Source organism: Centropristis striata, chromosome 3, assembly GCF_030273125.1.
Source record: "Centropristis striata isolate RG_2023a ecotype Rhode Island chromosome 3, C.striata_1.0, whole genome shotgun sequence".
NCBI lineage: Eukaryota > Metazoa > Chordata > Actinopteri > Perciformes > Serranidae > Centropristis > Centropristis striata.
In genome coordinates, this window is record NC_081519.1 from 42,305,793 (window position 1) to 42,323,571 (window position 17,779).

At 37.4% G+C, this 17,779-nt stretch overlaps 2 protein-coding genes across 2 annotated transcripts; one reads left to right on the plus strand and one right to left on the minus strand.

Annotated features, from left to right (window-relative positions):
* Positions 1 to 2,882: 2,882 nt before the first annotated feature.
* cish (cytokine inducible SH2-containing protein) lies at positions 2,883 to 6,231 on the plus strand. The gene is made up of 3 exons (XM_059328807.1): positions 2,883 to 4,605; positions 5,209 to 5,372; positions 5,510 to 6,231. Exons 1-3 carry the CDS (start codon positions 4,586 to 4,588, stop codon positions 6,004 to 6,006), a joined length of 681 nt encoding a protein of 226 aa, XP_059184790.1. The 5' UTR covers positions 2,883 to 4,585; the 3' UTR covers positions 6,007 to 6,231.
* Positions 6,232 to 6,435: 204 nt separating this feature from the next.
* On the minus strand, positions 6,436 to 17,462 carry hemk1 (HemK methyltransferase family member 1). The gene is made up of 11 exons (XM_059328800.1): positions 17,231 to 17,462; positions 14,402 to 14,575; positions 13,297 to 13,388; positions 12,370 to 12,463; positions 12,132 to 12,263; positions 10,833 to 10,897; positions 10,671 to 10,720; positions 9,276 to 9,381; positions 7,798 to 7,893; positions 7,405 to 7,515; positions 6,436 to 7,205 (listed from the first exon to the last, which is right to left on the minus strand). Exons 1-11 carry the CDS (start codon positions 17,285 to 17,287, stop codon positions 7,142 to 7,144), a joined length of 1,041 nt encoding a protein of 346 aa, XP_059184783.1. The 5' UTR covers positions 17,288 to 17,462; the 3' UTR covers positions 6,436 to 7,141.
* Between the last annotated feature and the right edge of the window lie 317 nt (positions 17,463 to 17,779).

A 17,779-nucleotide genomic window follows, 5' to 3' on the forward strand; every position in this document is an offset into this window, starting at 1 on the left:
CTCTTTATAGTCATTATGGATCTCTGTGCTTGCCTCTCTTGGTTGTTTTGTGTCTATTTGTAGACATTTTGTGTCTCTTTTGAATCATTTTGCATTTCAACGTGGTTGCTTTGTGTCTCTTTGTTGTCATTTTTATGGTTCTGTGGTCATTTTTGTTTAATTCCTGATCAGGATGTGAGTCTTTGAGTGACATTTTGCAGGTGAAGACCTGTTTTTTTTGTGTTTTTTTTGGTCGTCTGTCTGTTTTCGCCATGTGGCTTTGTACTAGTGTATCGTTGTTTTAATTTTTGTTGTTGTGGTTATCCTTTATATTATTCTTTGTATGTTATTTGTGTGTACATTGTCTAATTTGTAAATATGTTTCTGAGTCTTTGTTGTCTAGAATTGTGTTTTAGTGTTTTATTTTCATATTGTGGCTCCTAATAAGTAAAAAAAAAATTAAAAAATAAAATAAAAGACCTGTTCAAGGCCTCTAATCCATCCATGGGTATACAAAACATGGAGATATGTTCATATATTAATAATGAATACAAAAGTAGCATCCTGGAAGTGAATTACAAGATCTGTATTGAATCTGCTTTGCCACTTCAGAGTCCAGTGGTTATACTGATTACTGGCCATATTGGAAGAACATCTACAAAAACATCCATGTGAAGCCATGTCAATAGTTGTTACACACCTCAACATTTATACACAACATGCAGAGGTGGAAGAAGTATTCAGATCCATTACTTAAGTAAAAGTATTAATACCACACTGTGAAATGACTCCACTACAAGTAAAAGTTCTGCATGCAAAACTTACTGAAGTAAAAGTACAAAAGTATCAGCATCAAAATGTACTTCAAGTATCAAAAGAAAGTACTCTTTGTGCAGAATGGACCCACTCAAACTGTTTTTTAATATTCCAAATATATTATTACATTATTTGTATTGACGCATTTATGCAAGCAGTTTTTTAATTTTGTAAAGACAGGGCTCATTTTAAGTACTTCATATACTGAGATGTCTTTTTTTTTTTAAAGTCTAATGACTTTAAATTGATCATATATTTTATGTTAAATCTCAACCTGTAAAGTAACTAAAGCTTTCAGCTAAATGTTGTGGAGTAAAAAGTACAATATATGCCTGAAAATGTAGTGCAGTACAAGTAAAAAGTTACAAAAAATGAAAACATTCAAGTAAAGTACAAGTACCTCAAAATTTTACTTAAGTACAGTACTTGAGTAAATGTACTTTGGTACTTTCCACCACTGACAATATGTACATGTGTTGCTGCACCTGAAAACAGACCATAAGAGGACTTGATGAACCTAATACATGCTGTCTGGCCCACTTACCTTTTTCCTTGACAGAAATGTTGTAATCTTATTATCAATATGAAATAAAGTACATTAATTCACTGGGATTTACTGGAAAAATCACAAGATTCAAAGAGCAAACAAGTAACAAACCTGTGGATAAACATCATAAAGTCCATTTGTCTTTTAATCATAAATTAACAAAAATCATATATTGCCATGACTGCCTTTGCATGCATCTTCTAACTGGATAGTGTAACATAGCAATGATGCAAATCCCAGAGTAGAGATTAACGGCTCTGAACTCACTTGACTTTTTACGAGGTGCTGCTTTTTCATGCAAGTACACGTGGGAACTGCAGTTGTAGTTTCCAAAGTCCAAACAACAACTGAAACGATTACTCAACTGCTCCATTAGTTCATGGACAAATAAAATGATACAACTGATTTATTATTTTGAAAATGCAACCATTGTATCATCAAGATGTTTGAGGCTATCTGGAAATACCCGGATCATTAGCTACACACTTCAAGAGATTCAACCAGACTAACTGAATTTTCCCTCGGGGATGAATAAAGTAATTTTGATTTGATTTGATTTTGATTTGATCTTTTGTGTTGACCAGACACCTTTTGTCCTTCTGGTGTTGTTTGATTGTTTATAAAGTTAAAACTATCACTCAGTTCTGTGTTACACCTTCTTAGCCAACTTAATTCCAACTAATCTCTACAAGTTTTACACTTTTTATTGGAATTTATCTATGTTGTATTTTGGCAATTAGATAAAAGACTTCCAAATGTCTTTTTATTAAAACATTTGACCCAAAGACAACAGAAGGGGGAACAAAAATAAATGTTAAAAAATGAATATTACCTGTTTTTCTTCTTCTTTGATGATAATAAACTGAATATTTTGGGTTTTAAATGGTTGATGCGACAATACAAGACTCTTTAAGACTTATTATCAGATTCTTATGTGGTGAAAATAATCATTGGTTGCAGCTTTAGTCCAAATACATTGAAATATCCACAAATATGCCTGCAAATAACCATGGTTTTGGACCTATGTGCACAGCCTTCCTTTCTTAGTATTTGATGTTTTTGGCCTTGTGCTGTGAGTACAATGGTTTTCTCAAAAGTAATCAGGGAAAAATGCATTGATTTTGACAAAATTGCATGCTCTGTAATCATAAATAGACCTCGATTAAAACACTGAGTTCAAATGTTTTATACAGTTTGTTCCTTTTCATCTTCAAATTCTTGGTAATTCCCTGCCTACCTTGCACAGCGTTCTCCAGTTACCAAACCAGGTCACAGATGGTTAAGCTTCCCTGTCCCCAGAGTCTCTGCACTCTGAAAAACTGCCTTTTCATATCATACACCCAGAGACAAAGAAAACGCTGCCAACGTATCAAACAAAAGCTTTATGAGGAATGTGGTATCTTTGTGTTTGAGTTCTTCCAATGTAATGTGCTTCATGTGACTGTTAACTGACTGTCTACTGAACAAATAATAAAATAAAGCTAATTAAAGCCTCTCAAAAATAATTGTGCGGTTCTTTTTTTTTTTTTCATCCTGAACTTAACAACCATATTTGTTCAACCGCATCCAGCTGGGATGGATAAAAGTCCACAAGACTTCTTAGAAAGAAAGGGGGGGAAAAGCACATTTCAGGATTTCTTGGAAAAAGTGGAGATTTAGTTTAGTTTTTAGGATCAGCAGGCTCTGCTGGATATGATTAAAAATACAAAATAGTTGCACGTGTTGCTTTGTTTCCAGTCTGCTACACATGTTTTTGTGAATTTGTTCAGACAATTTTTTTTTAACTTGAAAAATGTGGTGAAAATTAAGCATCAGTATTAGACTCAGCAGCCTTTCATGGCCTAAAGTAAAGGATGTGGGCTTATGTGGATTTCCTGGATAGATTCTCTAAAAAAGAAATGTCAGGAGAGATTTAATAAGCTGAAATACATACAAAATAATATAATAAAACTGAAGATGCCTTGTTCACAACAGGATAAAACAGTAAATAATAAATAAATAAAAGTTCCAGTACACACAAGTAGGCTATGCTACATATAAGATAAGCCACTGTTTTATAAATAAACTGAGAAATACTATTTCACAATTCCAGACAAAGATCTCCTAGCACAACACAGAATAGTCACTAGCACTTATTACTGCACTAAAGGCTCTTATTGCACTATTCCTTGTTTGTTCCTCTTTCTTTCTGTAAGTCGCTTTGGATAAAAAGCGTCTGCTAAATGGCTAAATGTAAATGTAAAGCTATTCGAATAAGATCGTTTAACAAAAACAAGCATAATCCAAAAGACAAGGTGGGAAACAAAATGCTGTTTCTAGGGTAAACCCGTTTATTGTCACAAGAACAACTTGCTATCTCAAACGTAATTACTCCGACAAACCTCCGAGAAAAGCTCTCGCCGTGTTTTCCACCAGCATCGAGGGGAAATCTATATTACTGGAAACAGCCTGTGTGCATTCCTATTATCTTTAATGTCGAGGCGGTGAATTCCCAGAAAGAAGGCTCTGTCAGGGCCGCCCGGCGGGGCGGAGTCAAGCCCTGCAATTATTCCTGGAAAGCGGATAGGGAGAAGCTGTCGCGCGATTCCTGGGAGCGAGCGCCGGTTCAGCGAAGCCACGAGCCGGCGGGTGAAACCCGGGGGAGGCGCGAGCCCCGCGACCCGGGCCGCGCGCGGCGCCGTGTCCTCCCGGTTATTAACAATAAAAATAAAAACATAAACCGTTTCTTGGGTAGAAACGCGCCCGCCACCGGAGCGGTGCGGCTGCCTGTTGCAGCGCGAGACAACCGGCGGCGGTTGGTGCGGGATGGGAGTTGGTGCGGCCGGTGTGACGTCAGAGCCGCCGGTGCTGTTCTCAGAATAGACTTCTAGGAAACGGTAATTTTTAAAAGCCAAGCCTTTACACTCTGTCCTTCACACATTTGGATCCCATTCTGGCGACAACACACTCCAACTCGCTGCTGACGGAGATTTCTACCTTTTCAACTCATTGTTTTCATCTTTTAACTGGATATTTTTTATTATATTCAGTGTTCTTACATAAACTACAGGACCAGACTCTTGCTCTTACCGGGTACACGGCGCTCTTTTATTGTCCTTTTCATATCTTGCCAATGTTAAGGCTCATTTTCCCGTGAAAGGTGTTTTTTTGTTCCCGATTCTTGAGAAAGTCTCTTTATGTTTCGGATATTTTCTGAAGAACAAACACCGACCGGATCTTAATCCAGAGGATTCAACAAATAGCATGATTCTTTGTGTACCAGGGTGAGTTGACTTTTCTTTGTTTCTGCGTTTTTTTGCTTCTATTGTCTGCGTTAACAACATATCAGAACTATCGTATCTGTAAAAGTAATGCACACTTACTTGTAATTAAGTTATATTTAAAGTATTTAAATAAGAATATGAGCCTATATAAACATGTTTTCTAAGGGTAAGGACCAATCCCAAGTGGAAAGGTCTGTTACATTAATTAAAAAAAAACTGAAAATCATCTTTATCAGAAACTAATAGTAGTAATAATTCAGTACACTTTTTATAAATTCACCTTAAGCAACCAGAAAAGCCTGAATGAGGTTGAAATGTTCTTTTAAGGTTGTCCTGACCAGGAATGCCTTCAATGACGTAATAAGCAAAACAGAATTTGCCACAAAATCCTAAATAAATAAAAATGTCATTATTAAATCAGTCTAAATATTCACATTTTGTGGTTCTTGACTTAAAAGGAGGCAGTGAACGTGTTCCTCTTCTTATTAGGCAATACAACTACAGACAATTATGTGGCTTCCTGCATTAATGTGCAAGAACAAAAGCCTGCTGTGAATGTTTTTGTTGTGTGTTTTAAAACATTTTTTTCCATCTTATTTCCAGCCCCAGAGCTGCTCTGCCCACTGCTCCGTCTTCTGAACCCCCGCGGGGCATGCGGGCAGGAACAGTACCTCCTGCCCCTTGCCTTCAAAGCACCCCGCCGCTATGGGACCCCACAAAGGACCTGCGGGCGATTGCCAGCAATTTCTGCTACCTAGAAAATTCAGGTGCAGTATGTTTCACATAAACAGCAACAAATAAAGAGTGTGAAAAACAGTTCCAGTCCTCAGATTCAGTTAATTGCTCATTGTAAACTGTAAATTCAGCATTTCATTGTGACTAATATTGAGAAATCTGTGTGTAGGATGGTACTGGGGAGCTGTGACTGCAGCTCAGGCCCACGCTGCTCTTCAAGAGGCGTCTGAAGGAGCTTTTCTGGTGCGAGACAGCAGCCACCCTCTGTACATGCTGACCCTCTCGGTCAGGACTGCACGCGGGCCCACCAGCATCCGGATCCAGTACAGCGGCGCCCAGTTTCTGCTGGACTCCAGCTCCCCGGCCCGGCCCAGCCTGTCGTCCTTCCCCAGCGTGCCCAGCCTGGTGCAGCACTACATGGGACCAGAGAGGAAAGCGGAGGAGGGGAAGGTGGTGGAGGAGGCTCCTACAAAACCCTCTCAACAGACAATTCAGGACACATCGGTGGTGCTAAAACTGAAGCGGGCCGTGTACAAGCCCCAGGGCCTCCCCTCCTTGCAGCACCTCACACGCCTCGTCATCAACAGACACTCGGACCGCACCGACCAGCTACCACTCCCGAGGCCTCTGCTGCGCTACATACAGGACTACCCCTTCAAAGTATGAGGGGTCCCTCAAGTCCATCGTTATGACTTAATGGAAAAAAACTGCAACAGGTCCCTTTGTGCCTGTGGTGCTGCTCCAGCAGCTGGAGGCCAGTCATGATTAAACTGGACACAGGGTCGTCTTTTTTGCTGACGAAATGTGTACAAATTAAGTTAATGCTGACGTGCCTGGTTTTCAGACTTAATCTGTGGAGGACTTGGTGGTGTCGGCCCCGGAGGAGGCAGACGTGTGAGCGAACCTCAGTACTGTAATCACTTATTTTAAATGATGGATGTGGAAATTGTCCATATCTGTTTTATCAGTTCTGGATGTACATACTGTTCCTAAAGAAGTACACTGATTCCATTGAGACATCTTCTACGCCATTTTATTTTTCTCAGTAAAACCTTTTTTCTACCTTTTACATGTGTACATTTTTCTATTAAAAAAAAAAAACAACTGGACTCTTTTACTTGCTTTTCTCTCAATCATTTTCTCCTAAAAATGCCAGTATTACTCACCAAGGAAAGGAGAAATAACTCTCATCATGGTCATTATTTTTAACCACCACATGACGACTTGCTCTTGTGACACTTGTTATGAAATATTTTCGGCTTCAAATCACCTTTGAAACACAAAGCCTGTGTGGCCTTTGTCCTGAAAGTGTGTGTGGGACGCAGACTGCATGAAGAAGTAAAGGCCGCATTGTGTGTGTGTGTGTGTGTGCGCGTGTGTGTGTTTTTGCTCAACAATGCGTACAGCCTGTATCTGAGTCAGCAAGTGAATGAGCGAAGGGGAGGACCGTTCATCAGCAGATTCACAGAACTACTGAATGCTTCCTGGGAGGAGGGAGAGATTCTGAGAGAGAGGGAGGGTTCTAAGAAAAGCCTCAGTAATTACCTTCAGCTTTGAGCCTGCTTTTGTGCCATCTCGCACACTTATTTTTTATTTTATTTATCGCGGAACAGGATGTGATCACAAATGTAATCAGATTAAAAGTGCAACCAGTGCCATAAAAATGATTCGAAGCTTGTGCACATTGTGGATTCTGAGTGATCAAATGGGTGTGAGTGTGTGTCCGGGCGGCTCAGTGGGGGTAGGGGAGCTGAGTCTGTGGCGACCTGGGCTAAAGCCAGCGTAATAGGATCTCAGTTTCTCAATCCAGATCCAGCTTGTGGTCCCTGTTTGACTTCTCTTTACGAAGGATGCAGAATCGCGGCCTAAGAAAACAAAAACAAATCTGAATTTGCACCAGAAATTTAAATAAAAAACGGGTGAATTCTGCTTAAATTTCTGATTTAGTTACAATTTTAACAGTGCAGCCTTTTAGTTGAAATCAAGCATAATGTGACAGGCCGAAACGATCACTTTAGCATGAAGATAGGATTATTAAATGATGCCCAGGTGGCAGATACAGACCTGCCGGTGATGTCGTGCCGTGTCTCCACATAATGCATCTCCTCCACATTCACCTCCACCCACCGCTGAATGAGCGGGGGGTGTCGGGGGTCCACCTCCAAGTAAACACAGCTGTTATTCAGCAGTGAGAGAACACAAAATGGATTAAAAAATTAATTATCAACAGGACAGAATTACTGGAAAGAAGCAGCCTTGAGATGAGAGCGAGTGGTGGAGCATGTCTGGAACTGCATTCACTGGAAGTCTTTTAAAAAAGCTTAACTCATTAAAAGAGGCAACATGATACGTGTGTTTTTCCGAACATGCTGTTCTTGTGACAAGCCGTCGCCGCCGCTAGGAATTAAACCCAGGTGGGTTGTGTGTGTGTGTGTGTCGGGCAGTGGGGTTCCTTACCCATGATTCGATAGGATCTGTGGAGCCAGAGTCAAAATCTGTTTGATCACTTTTAGGCCGTCTTTACCTCCATCTAACGCAGCGTGGTCTTCAAACCTGGACACAGTAATCCATGGGTCAATTAAACAGATCTCTGATGTCACATATTTAAAAATAAAAATAAAAAAATCCTTCTAACCGAATGCACTGATGCACATTTTTGCGGTTCTAGTCACCTGAAATAAGCGTTAAATTAAAGAAATGTAAAAATCATTAGAATGACTTTATTCTTTTGCATGTAACCCTCCTGTTATATTCATTTTTTTCCAGGAACAGCAATAACCCGGGGCATGTTTAATTATCCAAAAGTGTCAGAAACAAAAAAATCCCAATAAACATTGTTTATATTTAATTAATAACTCCATTATTAACCATTAATAACTCCATTACTAACCATTTCCCGAACTGGATTTCCCCTCGGGGATTAATAAAGTAATTTTGAGTTCAATCGATATTTAGTGCAATGGTCTTCTTTACCATCAAAGATCATGGTTCAATGAGGGTAATTCACTTTTTTTCCATGAATATGTATATTGGAAAGACGTACATATAAATTACAATGGTTTTACATGACATTGATTTTTTTTTTTTACTTTTATTTTACATTTTAATTTTTTTATGAAAAAATACTTTAAACTATTTTTTGGGGTTGGATTTTTAAACTGACAAATGGGTCAATTTGACCCGCAAGATAAGAGGAAGGTTAACTCAGTGTACCATCAGTTAATGAATGGATTATTGCACATTATGACTGGACTCGGGTAGATTTTGGTGAGGATGCAACCAACTTCCCTTGCATATTTTTTTTTTTATGGCAATGTTTCTTTCTTTGAACATACAGTGAATAAATAATTAAACATAATTCAATTAATGCCAACCAAACCCAACACAGAACCAGACAAATAAAACAAAAAAAGGGGGCTGAGATGAGGTACCGGTTTATTGCTACGGCTAATGCACAGGTGTTTTAATGATTAGCCTTTCAACACTATAAATGTGGATTAACACAATGTGCTGCTGGAACACACAAGTGATGGTTGCTGACAATATAAGATATACAAGATATTTCATTAAAAAAAAAAGCTGTTTCCAGCTTTAATAGTCATTTACCACAGTAACAATGTCTGGACTGTATGTCTGTTTTGTTTTTGTTTTTAAATTTGAAAAAAAACTAGAGCTTTTCTTTAAAAAACAAGAACATTTTAAGTGACCCAAAACTTTTGAGGGGTAGTGTATGTGATTGGGTCATATGTGTGCATTATTTGGATTTTATATTTTAATACATGATTAGTGGACACTTCTTCGGAAGAGTTGTATTATTGGCAATCCATTAATACACACTTTCAAAAATCTATTATAATGCATTACAACCACTTATTAAGTTTTATACTGCTTATGAAATCTAGCCATGGGGAGGTTAAATTAAGTGTTTTAGTCACCGAAATATTTCAGGTTCCAACGTGGTCATATCCTCTGAGTACAGGTACGGAGGGTTACTGACCAAAGCTGAGACGTGGTTACAGAGGCTCAACACAGTTTCTGCATCTGAAAGAAACACAAATTGCTTTTGAATAAAATGTAAAATCCTAAAGACCTAACTCTTTAATAACATCATTCAATACTCTGGATTTTCTTGAAGTCAGCCCTTGTTCTGGTGGTAGCCTGTCTAATTTACCATTATGTTGAAGTCCATTAATACCATCAATACCATAACATTAGCTATATTTTAAAATATTTTTTCATTTTCCTCATTCGGGGCATAAATGTTGAGCACTGCAAAAAAGCCAACTTGTATATTTTGGCCTAAAACAGTGATTTAAGTTGGTAAAACTTGGAAATATAAATTATTGACATTTAGGACAATAATGTAAGTTAGCACAACAAAGGAAGCCAGTTGTCTGCTCAAAAACAAGTTGGTGAGTTGTTGTTACTTATATCTTTAAGTTGGGGTTCACAACAAGGGACAATAGTTCTGATAACTCTTATTTCTTTGTTGGGAAATGCGGAAAGCGGTGAAATTTCGGTCATTAGCGAAAGCTAGCGGCTAACTGATGCTAGCGGCTAACGGATGCTAGCAGCTAACTGATGCTAGCGGCGCTGCTTGTTACAGCTACAAGAGTAGCCATTAGCGTATCAATGCTAACTCAAAATTGTGGTCACAACATTAGCTGACATTTCATAGCGGCGTTACAATCGTGCCAATTCAGCACATTGCAGAAGTTAGCAGAAGTAAGGATTAAAAGTTATTAGTCTACAATGTAAAGTTAGTACACCTTACAGTTGAGTTGACAAAAATATGAATTCAGAGTTGAGCAAACTCAAAAACAAAACTTAAAATATTTAGTTTAATTGTCCAACTTAAAATTTTATTGAAGTTTGTTGCCTTGAAATTTTGAGTTCACCCAACTTTCCTTTTTTTGCAGTGAGTACTGATATATAGAGCCAACAACCATTACATATCTTCCCATATTATCTTTTGGTAAATGGACCTGCACTTATGAATTAATATGGCCACACCCCTTTCCTGGCTTATGGAGCATGAAATACTTGATTTACCCATTCTCTTTTTAGTTTTTTATATTCATCCACCAAATGTGTTTCTTGTAGTAGAGCAATCGAACATTGTACGTTTTTTAGTTGGCTCAATATCTTCCTCCTCTTGATGATATTTAAATTTGTTTTAGGCCATGTATCTATTTATGTGTTCCAGTTCTTTCTTTTGACCATAATTATCATATTAATTCACTGGATGATTGCTTTTCCACACAAATTGCTTTTATCAGCAGTGTATTTAGGAACATTCTTTAATAACAGCAAAACACTGACTCACTTACCCTTCATTACATCTAAACGATGAACCTGTAATCTGTCCTGCAGCCCCAACCTGCAGAGAGAAGTCCATCATCAGACACAATGCAGTATTCTCTGCGCCCCAATTTAAAAAAAAAATACTGTGCATCAATAAGACAAACTTCCATGTGCTTCAGTACAATCACCTGAATGCGTTCTCTCTTGTTAAATCTACAGCATCCTGGCTTTGATCCACAGCGACAGCTCGAAACTGGTGAAAGAGAAACAAACGCGGCAATTAAAAGGGCTGTTGACTGTTTGGATCTGGCCACCGGGATAGTAGAAAGTGTTTGGGTCGACAGAGAGCTGACAATATGTGCTGTGTTTCCTGATATAACAGCGTATTCTGCTACAAAGCCCTTTGACTTTAAGTCATTTCTGTGCGACAGCAGCAACTCATCATTTTTTTTGTGTCATTAAGAGTGAACCTACTGATTATTCTATTAAGAATAACATAAGATCAGACCAAACTTTAATAATCCTGAAGGAAATTCTTTTGCCAGGTTGCTCCAAAAGTACAGTGAAATAACAGTGAAAAAGTCTTTTTTGGTCATTTGGTGTCTTTTTAGGTCATTTTGTGTCTTTTTTTGATCATTTTGTGGTCAATTTGTGTCGTTTTTGATCATTTTGTTTCTTTTTTTGGACATTTTGTGTCTTTTTTTTAGTCATTTTGTGTCTTTTTTTTGGTAATTTTGTTTCTTTTTTGGCTCATTTTGTGTCTTTTTTGGTCATTTTGTGTCTTTTTTTGTAATTTTGTTTCTTTTTTGGGTCATTTTGTGTCTTTTTTGGTCAATTTGTGTCTTTTCTTTGGTCATTTTGTGTCTTTTTTGCTCAATTTGTGTCTTTTTTTTATCATTTTGTGGTCCATTCGTGTCTTTTTGGTCATTTTGTTTCCTTTTTTTGGTCATTTTGTTTCTTTTTTGGGTGATCTGAACTGTGCGTGTGAGACTGTTCTCAGTGAGTGGGGGTCACGGACAACATGCATGTTAAATTTGGAGGTCGCGACTCAAAAAGGTTGAGAACTACTGGCTGTGGGAAAGAGACTATAATAAATATAATAATAATAATGACTCAATTGACCTTGATTTGCAATATAAAAATGAAAAATTTTGCAAAAAGTCTTGTAATATCCTCCAATAACACTTCAGGGTTGACATTTTCAATTTCCAGGAGTGCCCTATAAAGGGTTAATAAGGAAATGTTGGCCTCTGAAAAGTATGTCCATCTATATGACTCAATACTTGGTTGGGGCTATTTGACCTGAACTACTGGAAATGGACTTTTCCATCATATTCTAATGTATTGAGATGCAGCTGTATGTCAGCAGGTTTTATCCTCTGACCATGAATGAATGAAATCCCATGGTCGTCCTTTCAATAGTTACTAACGTGATGCACTGAGGGACAACGTTGCTGTTCCTAGAGGCAAAATAAACTCAAACCCACCTGAGGCAGACTCTTCAGCAGACTGAGGGAAATGGCACCAGAGCCACATCCAACTTCCAACAATGTGTGCTGGGCGTCTGCAGCGACTCCAGTCCCGACCTCGAGATCAGTGAGCACGAGTTCAACCAACTCCTGCACCAACACACACAGAAAAAACACTCTGCCGGTTATTGTGGGATTGATTGTTGGGATTTCACTGTACGTTGTATGAGTGTGGCACGTTTTTCTCCCGTCAAACCTCAGTTTCAGGTCTTGGTATGAAGACAGGAGGTCTCATCTTCAGGGTCAGATCTCTGAAGTCCCACTCCTCAATCACATACTGCACAGGCATCCTGCACCAAACAGACATTTAGGAGGATTCTCAGTGAGAAACACAACAAGTGAAGATGTTGTAAGGTTAAGAAGGTTCAGAAGTTAATATAATTTATATTTGAGTTAATTTACTTACAAATTGTTTTTCAAAATAATCATGGTTACTTGAATTTTTTGATCTCCTTGGAATGGAGCGAATGACCGATTTGATGAATAATGATAATTTTGGAATAAATTGGGAACAAGTTATGGGAATTATCGCAGAATTCCAAATGTGAGATGAGGAAGGACCCTTGCTCTGCAGCCCTGTAAGAGCCCACTGTCACATTGTCACCTTGTTTCCATGTAAATTAACTTGAAAAAGATTATGAAATGAACATGATTTTGAAAAGAACAACTAATTGCAATGGTAGAGTACCACCCCTCCCCCATTTGTGTTTGTAATTTGATTTTGTATATGAGTGTATGTGTATGTATGCATGTCTTGTGGTGTTTGTTGTGGTTTGTTATGTCTGATCTATTATACTGTGGTTGTTTGTGGTTGTATTGTGTCTATCTTATGTTGTATAATAATTTTGGCTGTTTGTGTATTTATGTTGCACATTTATTATTTACATATTTACATGTTGAATGTTTGCAGCTGCCTCTTTAAGACAGTTTAGGACTGGCTTCTGATTGGTTAATTCAGTCTGGTGGGATGTGAGAAACCAGGAAGTGAAGTTGTTATGAAGTTTGGTGACTGTTTGGCTGTTTAAGAAAGTTATCTGTCTCCATCTTGCTGTCTCTCCTTATAAAGTGATCCAACCAGCACACATCGAACCTTCACATTACAATGTTTTTAATAACTTCATACCTGGAGAGGCGTCTAGAGCAAAGCTTCCACATCTGCTCTGTTTTTTCTGGGCTGAGAAACTCTGCCAACTTCTCCTTCTCAAGACTTTCTATCTAAATAAAGAAACCACATGTAAGAACAGGATTATGAGAGATGCTGATGTAGAGACAGAGCACCATGCGAAATTTTTACCTTGGCGTGATTTAAAAAAAAATAGTCAGCAACTGACTGAAACTGAACAGTAATTAAGTTGATTTAGCTATTATTTTATTCCTATTTATTTAGTTTTTCTCAGTTATCACATATAGAATTGGCTGACAATGTAATACATTGTTTGTATAATGCATAATAATGTTAAATATGATTTAATAAGCCACCACATTGTTTATTGATTATTTCTTCCCCCTCTTAAATCAGTATCAGCATCAGTCTCAAAAATCCCATATCGGTCGGGCTCTAGTGTCAAATGCTTTATCTTAACTTACAGAAATTAAGTTAGCCTTAAAACTGACTTTGAATATGTGATTTAATGACTAAATGCACAAACTGAGTTCAGGATCGTACAGTTTTCCACGTCTGTGTTCGTCTGTATCCACTTTGGTTCTCTTAAAAGTTCAGTATTTTGGTTTATCAGCTCATAAAAACGTAGTTCTTGGTTATTTACCCTGTTGGTAGAGCATTTTACCACACCAGCTTTCTGAGATTTTATCTATTATGTAAGAGCCATTTTGCTTTGATTGTTTGTTTGTTGATTCTGAGATCATGAGTTAATATAAAGCACTGGTGTATGACTGATTGTTGTGAGATGCCTGAGAGGCACACAGTTTTTTGACCGCAGAAATGTGATGTATAAGTTGGAAAAATAAGTTTATTTGTTTAAGAAATAAGCATATTTGTTTGGAAACATTATAATAAACTGAGTTAATGGATATACGGAAACTGGACATTTCATTTGTGCGCGTAAATTACTATAAACGGGATCTCATCATAATAGTGGCATCTTTTTTGAGTAGCAATCGGGTCACTACATATTATTTGCTAACAGACGGAATTGACAAGGAGGCTCCATCATTCAACTTAGACATTATTTTCTAGCCGTGTAGAATGACAGCACATTTCCACTCACAGTTTTTGCTCCAAGCAGATAAGCGATGATGTATTGAGCAGAGTGATCCGGCTCTGTCACGCCTCTCTCCACAAAGTGTTCCTTCCATAAATCCACCGCCTGAAGTGCTGTGATCCTGGCTGCAGGTACAGCTGGAGCGCTGCAGGCTCGCACTGCAGAGGAGCCCAAGAGTCCCTGGAAGATTAAATAGAGTTTCTAAATCAGTAGTTCTCAACCTTTTTGAGTCGCGACCCCCAATTTAACATGCATGTTGTCCGTGACCCCCGCTCACTGAACAGAATCTCACACGCACAGTTCAGATCACCCAAAAAAGAAACAAAATTACCAAAAAAAGTAAACAAATTGACCAAAAAACCCCACAAATTGACCACAAAATGACCAAAAAAGACACAAAATGACCAAAAAAAGACACAAAATGACTAAAAAAAGACACAAAGTGACTAAAAAAAGGAAACAAAATGACCAAAAAAAAGACACAAATTGAGCAAAAAAGACACAAAATTACCAAAAAAGACACAAAATGACCAGAAAAGACACAAAATGAACCAAAAAAAGACACAAAATGACCAGAAAAGACACAAAATGAACAAAAAAAAGACACAAAATGACCAGAAAAGACACAAAATTACCAAAAAAGACACAAAATGACCAGAAAAGACACAAAATGAACAAAAAAAGACACAAAATGACCAAAAAAAGACACAAATTGACTAAAAAAAGACACAAAATGACTAAAAAAAGGAAACAAAATGACCAAAAAAGACACAAATTGACCACAAAATGATGAAAAAAAAGACACAAAATGACCTAAAAAGACACAAAATGAACCAAAAAAGACATTAAGTGACCAAAAAAGAGACTAAAACACATTGACACATGAACACTTTGACACAGTGGAGACAGAGCTGACTTCCAAAATTATTTAGCGACCCCCAGAAATCATCTCGCGAACCCAATTGGGGTCCCGACCCCGAGGTTGAGAATAGCTGTTCTAAATAACCACAAATCTAGAGATAGTGTGTGTTTCAGCTGAGGTTGAACAGTCACTTATTGATGTACTATTATGAATCCGCCTTGGGGAAACACTTATCACCACCTCAGTGACGAGTCAAAGTTGAAAACTTCAGATCCAACCTCAGATACCAATGACTGACGTAAAATCAAATCATGTCTCAACCGCAATTCAACGGCTTGCAGCAATTCCTCTGCAGAGTGGAAGATCAAGTTATCTGTGCTCTGATGTTATGTGAGTTTGTTGACGTCCTTGGTCTGTTTACTGTATACTAAAACTTGATTCTAGAGAAGTTGGAACTCTGTGTAAAATGTAAATACAAAAAAAAAAAAGAGTGCCTCAAAAGGTTTTGGTCTACCCTAACCCAACCTCTATCTGCTTTAAGAGCTTAAATATATTGTACAGTTTACAATAAAATATATGTCACAAATGTCTAGCAACTGATCACATTCTGTTTTATTTACATTTTAAGATAATGTCCCAATTTTTTGGGAATCAGGGTTTTTACTTTTGCTTGTTTTTATTGTTATATACACTACTGGTCAAAAGTTTTAGAACACACCAACTTTTCCAGAATTTAATTGAAAATGATGCAGTTTAATGTCTCAGTGTACTCTGAAATTAATGCACATTTGCAACATTTAAAATTCTTTATTGAGCATGATAGTGTTTTGAAAGTAAAAAAAAGATTCAAAATCACATTTTATGTTGAACAGAAAATGACCAAAAAGACACCTAAAGACACAAAATGACTAAAAAAAGACACAAAAAGACACAAAATGACTTACAAAGACATGAAAAGAATTTAAAAAATTGACAAAATAGCCCAAGACTCCATAGAGTTAAGTTGTTAACCCATTTCTTGTTCCCTGAAAAAAGGCCTACTTGTATAATTCTGAAATGTACATTATTTTTTTTTTAAGTTTTGGTTAAGCTTACCTTTTTTTATTTACCTCTGGCAGTTCACCACTTACCTTTGTACCCTTTCAAGCTGTTCATTTGACTTGAACTGCTTGAATTTCAATAAAAAAATGGAAAAATGTGGGTGTTCTAAAACTTTTGACCAGTAGTGTATGTACTTAATAACGGCATCCTTGTAAAAGAGATCTTACTTTCCTTTCTAACCATCTGGATAGAAACCTATGTTTTATTTAAAAGATCACCCAAAATAAACAATTTATCAAAGGAAGACACTGTAAAACGTTCCATTAGAAAAAGTAACCACAACAAAGCTTAAAATTGTGATATTTCTGTCAAAATCACATTATACCACGTCTTGTTTAAAAAGTCACCAAAAAAATAAACATTTGGCATTTTCCTCAGCAACACTGTGACGCCATGATTGATTCTGCTGAGTCGAACAGTCACTTGACAAATATTCAGTGGAAATTGTACAGAATGGCAGGCTGTTTACACAGAGGAGAGAGGAGAGGTCAGGAGAGGTCACAAAATGTGTTGAGACCTTATTTATACACTTTATACACTTGACACTTGGAAAAGTGTTGTATATATGAATTCTAGTTTATTCCAATTTAAAAAAAGAATGAGAAAATCAACTTGTGTTTTTCTTTTTCATTATATATGTCATTATAACTGCGTTATACTTCATAAAAGACGTGATTGTGCTGATTCCATAGATCTGCAGAACTTACATGTTGCAGTGAAATGAAATAAAATGTAAAAAAGAGCAAAAAAAACAAACACCCTGAAATAGCTTGGGGTTCAGAGGGTTAAAGTTACATTTCTAACAGTCTGCTGATTAGCATTTTACTGATCTGACTCCCTGAAAAACAACACAAAAATGACTGGTTGGTTACCTTCGGTCCAACACTTCTGCAGCCAAAGCATCTGAGCATCAGAGATCTTCTCCACATGATTTATCTGAACAAACACACCATTTACATCATAACGCTTTTGGTTTCAGTGTGTGTAGCCATCAGCTGCGCTCGCTGCATCTTTACGGCTTCTTTACGTTAATGTACAATCTATAGGTCACTTGTAACCTTTTACATTTGCATTCAACTACATTTCTTACAGCACGCTAGTTGACACTTTGTAGTATTTTCAACACATGGCGCAGCAGCAGCACTTTTCTCAAAATGTGACGGAAAACGTCTCCACATGCGGCGCAGCCTGCGCAGCACTGACCCTGGTGAGTAGTGTTGCCTTTAATGACTGTCGAATGAATGAAGTATTTTGACCATGGAGCACCCGATAAACCCAGATAAAATGTTAGCACCAAACTTTTGACTAATTTTTTTTGATACGTTGACGTTGTGGTATGCAAAATTGTAGTATCTTTTGTTTTTATTTATTTTTTTAAAACATTCTCAACTATTTACGCGGTACTTACGACGTCCGTTATT

Coding starts and splice junctions, on each gene's coding strand:
- cish (XM_059328807.1), top strand. CDS start 4,586: ATGATTCTTTGTGTACCAGG. Junction 4,606..5,208: donor ATGATTCTTTGTGTACCAGG/GTGAGTTGACTT, acceptor TCTTATTTCCAG/CCCCAGAGCTGCTCTGCCCA. Junction 5,373..5,509: donor CTGCTACCTAGAAAATTCAG/GTGCAGTATGTT, acceptor ATCTGTGTGTAG/GATGGTACTGGGGAGCTGTG.
- hemk1 (XM_059328800.1), bottom strand. CDS start 17,287: ATGTGGAGAAGATCTCTGATGCTCAGATGCTTTGGCTGCAGAAGTGTT. Junction 12,264..12,369: donor TACCAAGACCTGAAACTGAG/GTTTGACGGGAG, acceptor GTGTTGGTGCAG/GAGTTGGTTGAACTCGTGCT. Junction 10,898..12,131: donor TGCTGAAGAGTCTGCCTCAG/GTGGGTTTGAGT, acceptor CTCTTTCACCAG/TTTCGAGCTGTCGCTGTGGA.